The sequence below is a fragment of the Wasmannia auropunctata genome, unplaced genomic scaffold (assembly GCF_000956235.1).
Source record: "Wasmannia auropunctata unplaced genomic scaffold, wasmannia.A_1.0 LD336000.1, whole genome shotgun sequence".
Lineage (NCBI taxonomy): Eukaryota > Metazoa > Arthropoda > Insecta > Hymenoptera > Formicidae > Wasmannia > Wasmannia auropunctata.
This window is the reverse complement of record NW_012026890.1, coordinates 3,347,030-3,355,725: the sequence shown is the minus strand read 5'-3', so window position 1 is coordinate 3,355,725 and position 8,696 is coordinate 3,347,030. Positions and strand designations below refer to the sequence as shown.

At 35.5% G+C, this 8,696-nt stretch overlaps 1 protein-coding gene across 1 annotated transcript in view; it reads left to right on the top strand.

Moving 5' to 3' along the window:
• The first annotated feature begins 2,275 nt into the window (after positions 1-2,275).
• Positions 2,276-8,696, top strand: part of LOC105453384 (neuroendocrine convertase 1-like) — a 29,016-nt gene continuing 22,595 nt past the window's right edge. The window contains exons 1-2 of the mRNA XM_011695297.1: positions 2,276-2,525; positions 3,120-3,291. Of these exons, the coding sequence (XP_011693599.1) occupies positions 2,515-2,525; positions 3,120-3,291 (183 nt within the window). The 5' untranslated portion in view covers positions 2,276-2,514. The remainder of the gene's footprint in view (positions 2,526-3,119; positions 3,292-8,696) is intronic.

The window sequence follows — 8,696 nt, the reverse complement described above, 5'->3', positions numbered from 1 at the left end:
AGTATTCAGATTACGTTGAGGGAATCATACGGGCAAGCGCGACGTAAAGCATCTGTTTGATACTGTTATTTCATGTCTCAATTACATTGCAACTAACCTATTTCGTGGGGCAATGGCTCGGAATAATTTCCCCAACAAAATTGCCGCACGCCATTCTCCTCCGCGGGCTCTCGTGGGACTCGACAACGAATGTCTTGTTTCAAACCGGTGTCGATCCGAATTCTCATTACATTCCGCATATATACGTCTAGTTATGTTGAGTTTTGGCTCCGGAAGGTTTACAACGTTCTTCGATATATAATTAATTATTATTAATTTTACGTAAAGAAATATTGTTGTTATATTGTTATATACAATATTATTATATTCCTTAATTTAAAAAGTGAAAATTGCTATTTAAAAAATAGGTAAAAAGGAAGTACGTATTGTAGATATACAGGATAGGTATATTATAAGAGAATTTTTTTTAAATTTTGCTTATGCCAATATTTTCATGTCACGCCTATCACTTCTTTTTACTAAAAGGTGGCACGGCGCTCGCGGCAGTTGCAATTAACTTTATCGATTTTTTTAAGATAACCACGCACGCTTTATCTCACGTGGGTTATTATCAATATCGCAGCTTAGTATCTCTTCAATTATTTTATTTATAGAATATTTGGTAATATATTCGTAAATTTCAGCTCTCATTCCGAGTCCGTAATGTTAAGAAAAAGAAGGTAAAAATAAAAATCCCTGACAGATAGGGAAAAAATAGCGTGGCTAATTGCCGAGCACACTCTTACGACCTGTTGTCACTCAGCCGGCGAACTTTATTGCTCGGATTACCAACGCACACTTGCCTGGATAATAGATAGTGTCTCCTCTTTTAATCCATCCATCTGTTTTCTAATGCGTTATTTCAATTATAGAAAACAAAGTCGTGTGATACGAACGGTTTCAAGTAATACAAAACGGAGAATTAATAACAGAGAATAAAACAAAAGTTTTAATGAATTAAATATAAACATACAATAGTTATATAAAATCAAAGTTTTATTATTTTTTGTAACATTTTTTTTACAAAAAAACATCTCTTTTGTGCTTAATTAATCCAATTTCTTCTCGACGCTCTTTACAAAAAATGAAGAGAACAAAAAAACAAAGGAAACAGGAATATAAAAAAACAGAAAATTTTCAAATATTTAATTAAATAATTACAAACAGATAAAAGTCTAATGATGAAAACAGATAAAAGTAATATGAAGATTGACTAGAGCCTAAAAACGGACAGATCACGAAGTAATTGCACACGTTGTAACTTGCATCCCAAGTTTTTCTTGACCTTTATTTGTCCCGTTTAAGAAAACAAGAAAATACCTTAGAGCAACATCCCAAGTAATTGCCATGTGTACATACGACTCGATCGCTTGTCATTCTAAAAGCGATCGTTTTATTCATTAAATTGTTCCTCCAATCAATATATTTTATTTAAGAGTATACCAATTAATAGAAAAAAAATTTTATCTTTTCTACAGCATGAGATGCTTGATTATTTATTGACTTCCTTCTAATTGATATATTTGAAATATAAAAAAATTTCTTTTATCATAGATCATATTTAGATAAAAATTCTTAACGGCTGTTTCTACGTTTTATACCAAAGTATACAAATGCGAAAACAACCTCTAAAACGGTAGAAAAAAAAATATTTGTTAAGAATCGGAACTCAGAAATGCTCCGTTTAATCCGAATTACATGCAAACTTGCATATATGTATATACTTGTATATTTATGTAAGCTACGATTACAAAATAGCACAACACTAAATTAAACTTTTAAAATTAAATATTTATATAGATATAATAGAGAGTTTATTGATTTTATAAAATCAGATGCCTATGATTATATTTTACAATAGCTGCTCCATCTGTCACGTAAAGCTATATCATTATCGATAATTTTTACATTATCTGTAATGAAAAAAGTAGAAGTCGGCCGTAAAATAATATTTTATTCCATTTACAGGGAAACAATAGCAATGCAATATAATTTCGCTCACAGTCGGGAATCCCTCATCACAAATCGTTTTCACCCGGCTTGTTCCATCCCACGCGCGTCCGCTACGTCATGTTTGCTTAGTTTAATCCGCTACCCTTCCAATCCCTCAGCTTCGTCCACCTATAGCCGTGGTGCGATGTGAGGGCGACGAGAAACTCCCCTCTCTCTCCCCAGACGGACAAAAAGACAATCGCGGTTAATTGCCACGCACACTGTCCGATCACTTGTCACTCGTGATCCAATAGCCGGGGCCGGCGAATTCCATCGCCATTGTCCTTCCAGTCGCGTAGACGGTACGCGCGCGGCAGAGAAATCGGACGGGGCTGTCAGAACTCGGGGGAACAGTATCGCGAAGAAAGTGATAAGAAAAAGGACGGGCGCCTCCTGCGAGGAGTGACCGTAGTGCGGCGAAAGTATTAATTGCGATCGTCGCTATTTATTTGCTCCCCCTGTCTACCCATCGGGAAAATCGTTATGGCGGTCAGGTACGTGTTACGGGCGCGACAACAGTGGGAACAGCGTATCGTCTCTTTTGAAAATTGTACGACCGACGACTGCCACGAGCGCGGATGATAAGTAGTTTTTGTACGCCGCGCGAATGCGCCTCGTGCGTCCCAAGTGATAAGTATATACAAAGGATCAACGAGTGCAACGTCAAATTCGCTGTCGCGGGATGTAACATCATTTTTCTTGCGAGTCATGAGAGAGCAGAGAAGATTTCATACAATACCGCTTCCTTCAATTTTCGTGATTTAATCGCATTTCAGTGATTCATTATTAACTCAGGCTTAACGATCACAGTCGGGAAAATGTGTTGACCGCGTTTTTTTCGCGCAGAAACAGATATTAAACGTTATTATTAAATCACGTTATTATGGCAATACCGCGAGAATCGTGGAGAAAATTCGTGAAAACGGGGATCGCGCCTGGATACTTTCGCGTCTACAATCGATTCTTAATATATGGCAGAATGGCTCGCGAGAAATCCGCTTAGGAAGTTTACCGCAATCTTCTTTCCTCCGCGCTGCGACGCGAGCGAAAGAATCGCGCTAATATTCGAAACTTCGCTTATTCCCCAGAGTGTGCGCGCGCGTTATTATACAGCTCGTCATCGTTGTGTCCGCATCCAATTTCATCGCCGACGCCGACGCTGACGTAGATCATCGCGAGGAGTGGGTCGTCAGGATACAAGGGGGCTCGCAAGTAGCATCGCTATTAGCCGCTCAGTCCGGTTACAAACACCATGGTCCGGTAAATCCTTCTATTAATTTCACGTAAACGGCATGGTTACTTCAACGGGGTTGAAGTCCCATCGTCCACGCTCTCACATAATATCGCGAAAATTGCATAACGTATTATTAAATCGCGTTCATTGAAAAAAAGGAAAAAAAACGGACACGTGGTATCAGTAACAAGGTATGACATATAACATTTCCGCTACTTTAAATCCTTAATTGCTATATGCCTCGAGAACGAGCAAAAACTGCGATACGTGATTCGGATGTGATTCATATGCGATTATTTAATCGGAAGTTATACGATATCGCGAAATGATTTCCGATTTACGTATCGATGTTATTAATTTCATATTCTCCCGTTCCATCGGTACTTCCCGAGGGAGGAAAAAATTTACATTATTACTCCATAATGCGTCACTGTTTAACGAACACTTAAAAATAGATTGATCATACTCGAGGATTATCTCGCGTGGGATAACGTTGTGTCAGTCGCCATCTGACATATGGCGTGCAATAAGCCGCGTGACGACACTAAGTCGTATCTAAAAACATATGTCATACGCATTGAAAATATTTAGTTGTAAATATAATGTTTTATATAAATAATTTTAACCCACATAATTTTAAACAACATATCCTTTTACTTTGGTTTGAAATTATTCATAAATTTATAAAATAATTACATATTAATATTTATCGTACATTTTGCTAATTCAACATTTTCTCTTTAATATACATCATTTAATAATTTTTTTAATTATCTGAAAAATATATATATACATATATGTGTATTATATGCGACAAAAGCTATTGTTAAAGCTTAGTAATAAAAGTAGCCTTTAAAAAGAAACTTAATTATTTTGAAAATTAATCGTTAAAATAATTAAAAAATTGTTGAAAACATAATGTTCGATTGTCATTAAAAATTCATACGTGAAAAGCTCTAGATGTATATTTGAAATAAATCAATAAATATATGTATATATCTTGTATATAGATAATTTCTATAATAACTTTTTCATTTTCAAAAACCGTCTATTTTTAGAAAAGTCTCGTTATCTTAAGAAACATAAAAGTTTAGTTATATATATAATATGAACAGAATAAAGTTAAACTAGAATTGGACGTTGCACAAATGGCTAACAATAAGTTATCAAACAATTGTTGAACTTTTAATTGCATCCCACTGTCTTATACTTTACTTCTAAAGGAGTTACAGATATCTAGACAAACTTATTTCTTACCTCAGCGAATGACCGACGACAGAGAACTTAACTGATTTTTTTAGTTAACAGTAATAATGATTCAATAAACATACAGTCAGCGATTCTTGGTGAATTTTTAAAATGCATTTTACAAGTTAAAAATTTACTCCATTAATAAAGTTACCTTTAAACAAAGAAACTCTGCCATTTTCGTAAAGATGATAATGAAAAAAGAATATTTTTGTATCTTCGATAATTTTGATATCTATGTAGAAAAAGAATTAATAATTTCGCGCAACACAGATGTAAAAATACATATTAATATCAAGGGATATCTAGTCCCATGGAGATCAACAGCATCCCACGAAAGCTGTAAAAAGTATCCCAATTTCTGCGAAAAGTTTCTGTCCTGTGGGTCCCATTCAGCTTGCAAATACAGTTCGGGAAAAAGATTGTCCCTCGCACGTCCCGGGCGGGAGAGCACGAGAGAAGAGAGAAAAAATTTTCGCCTCGTCTGAGTCTTTGAAGAGGCATTCGTTTTCGTACACACACCGCACCGTCCCTGAATCTGACCGAAAAGGGCGAAATGTGTTTCGGAGTTTTGGAAGCGTAGATATACGAAGAACGCTGGATGCGCCGGCGGCCGCCAAATCATTTCCTTTGCCGTACGGATGACTGCAAAGAGATTATCCCCCGTAAGCGGGGCCTCCACGAGCCATTTGATTGTACGTTCATTCCGTTCCGTTCGCGTCCGCCTTTACCGCTCGTGCAGACGTCTCTCACGCGGATCTCCAGGACCCGGTGTACTTTGCAAAACGAGTTTCGCCGCGAGATCACCGCGAGAGAACCCGAGAGAAAATATCGGGTCGAATAGGGCCGATATCGCATCTTTTTCCTTTTCCTTTGACGGGAACGTCTCAGGCAATCGCCTTATTTTCATCCGCAGACGCCACCGCCGAGCGGGTCGGGTGCTCCCTGCAGTTTTCGATGCGTAATATCGGAAGACGTACGAGAAGAGGCAGCAATACCAAGTCCAATTTCCTAGGAATATCTCGTTAATCGTGTGTTAAATCGAGCAGCATATTGCGTATCGTAGTGTGCTATTTTCATGCGGATTCGTAACGTGGTTTAGGATATCTCACTTTGTGCAAACGTGTAATCCGTATGAGATCAAACAATTAAATTTAAAATCCCATCGCAGAAATAACATTTGAGTTTTACTTATGATATAAATTAGATTGGATTGTATTAGCCAGAGAATTTGAGTGTAAGATTATATAAATCTATGAACTTATATTACATATAAGCATCGATTTACATTAGCACACAAATTAATATTTATTATAGCGTAAATATATATTAATATATATTAATTTACATTAGCACAAATTAACATTTATTATAACGTAGATATATATTAAAGAAGCTCGGATTTAAAATCTGTTTTTAACCGCTCTTGCATTGAATTTTGCATATCTTAAGAACACTACACAAATCTAAATGTCTCCGTGTACAATAAACCGAAAACGGAATCGCAGTTACAAGGTATAGCCGCCTACATCCGCAAACGGTAATATCTATAGTTATCGTGCACTTTACACAACGAGTTTTACCTCGTCGTATGCGAGAAGTATCGGCGAAACGATATCGTATCTTTTCCCTTGGCTTTGACGAGGTACTGTGCAATCGATGCTTTCCATCTGTCCCACATGTGTTTTACGCCGGAAATACTAAGTATGCTTTTAATAAAGAAAATAACTTAAATATATTACATTATAGCTTCATAAATTTCTTTTACGATATGATACCTTTGTCTAACAAAGAAATAGCCACAGTTTTCTCAAAGAGATAATAATGTCAGTAAGATTTTTTTAATCAATAAAGTATTTATATATATATATATATATATATATATATATATTGTAAAAAATTAGTCTGTGTACATTTTATTGATTAAAGAGATTTTTTACCTCTGTGTTCCGTTTGATTAACGATACAAAAATAAAATTGTTTAACAAAAACCTCATCAGTTAATTTTAATTGTACTTTAACGATTATTATTTTTCTTAGATCTTTTCTTAGAAACAGAAAAAAACTGATATTAAATTAATATTAAAAATAAGTGGTCCTAAATATATTTTTTAAGAAAAGAAAAAGGAGCAAACGATGAAAAGGATAAACATTTAAATCTACGATTTATTGCGCACGTAAATTTTTCAACGCAAAAAAAGTTTCGTACGTCTTGAATTCAAAATTTGTTATGTTGTTACTATGCGCTTGGCATCACTGTACGTGTTTTTTTTTAATGAGTTCAGCATATAATTACGTAAAGTGTAAACGTATGCGTAGTTGCTCTTTCAATTTGTCGAACCTCTCCGGAAGTTTCCTCTTTAAGCTTGCAACACTTTTAAACGAGAAACTGCGAGAGAAGGGCATCACAGGGGACCGTACACCGCAGCAACTGCAACTGCCTCGCCAAGCACGCGGTCTACCGCAATCCGCGAGCGAGCGCAATGCGTGAGATTGCTCTTAGGTTGTCTGTAAGTGCATATATCCAGCGCGGTTACGACATGTAATTATTTCATATAATTAAGCCCACTCGTAACGACCAACCAGGAGTGCGCGACGTAACCGCGACGTTAACGGGCCGAATGGAAAAGTGATGAACGCATTTCAAAGAGCTTAAATTACGCACGCCAAGTCGTACGTGGCACGTAGAGTGCCTCGTAATTCGTAGCATTTATTATCATTTATATGCCTTACTCTTTATTTTACACCGCCGCGGCGTCGTATACTATTAAATAATCCGATGTGTGCATGGAATTCGCATGAACGAGCATGAGTTTACGTACAATTCATAGCAACGGTAACTTGTTTAGTGCATCTGCACAGAACGCTGCAGTTCACATTTTATGATATTAAGCGAACAATGATAGCGTTTAATGCGTCGAGATATAACGACGGGATATAAAGCCTCTTTCAAAGAAATAATTTTCTGAAAATATTTTTTAGACAGATTTCTTTATACACATCCAATATTTATATTATTATGAATTACCAAGAATAACATAAAAAAATGTACGTATCACGATATTTATATTGTCATGTACTTAATACTTAATAGTTTAACTAATATGTATCAATTGATCAATATTATTTAATAGTGTATTAAATGTGTGAGAAGTTCAAAATTCAAATATTATATTTATCAAGATCAAATGTATGTGAGATACATCCATGAGTTCCACTGTTTCGAACATAACTTGCAAACTTCCAAAGGTATGAGGGACCCATATGAATGACAGATCTGCAGTTATTTAGGCTTAACGAATTCAGCACACTGCGAACACTCCATTTATTTATATCTTACAAACATTTACGTTTTCGTAAGCGAAAGTGCAATTTAAGAAAAAGTGAAAGCAAGAAAATCTAATTTAGGAATAATAAAAAGAATAACAATACACAAGGGCACAACTCACTTTATACGTATTTGATGGACAGAACAAAAAGCTCTTTTTTTATATCACTTAATTATAAAAAACCGACATGAAATTTGAAAAATCGTCAATTTGGTAGAATGTGTAATAAGAGCAGGATTTTCAAAATTATCATTTTGCAGTAAATTATGAATGACACATTATTTAGATTTAACATAAATTTCTATTTACTTTATTAATTCTAACTAAAAGCGGTATGTCATGAATGTTATTTATAATAAATGTACAATTTGTATTCATTACCTCGTTTAATTTACTCCTTACTGATAGCACAAATTTAAGCTTAATTAACTGCAGCTATTATTAATTTAATTTACGCAAAACTAGTTAATTGCTTTTTATACAGGCATCTCTAAAAAAAGTTAATATCATAACGTCAACTGGCAGCGATTGTCACGGCAATTATACATCAAAGCGATTGGACGTAGCAATTTACAAAGATGTCAAAGTGACGATCGAAATGACATTTTCGATCAATGAGCGATTAGCTGAGCCGGAACTTAGAAAACCTTCGTGATTTGTTTCTCATTATCGTACATCTTACGCACAATCTTCTATTATAAAGGGCCGAGATTGCTCAATCAAGTCCGGGCCTCAGGGCAAATTGGAATTCGGTTATCGAGAATCTGTTATAGAATTGTCGGAATGAATTTCCCCGGCATTAATTTTCCTGCCGACAGATAGAAACGATTTCTTTATTTTAGAGGCACGGCAAC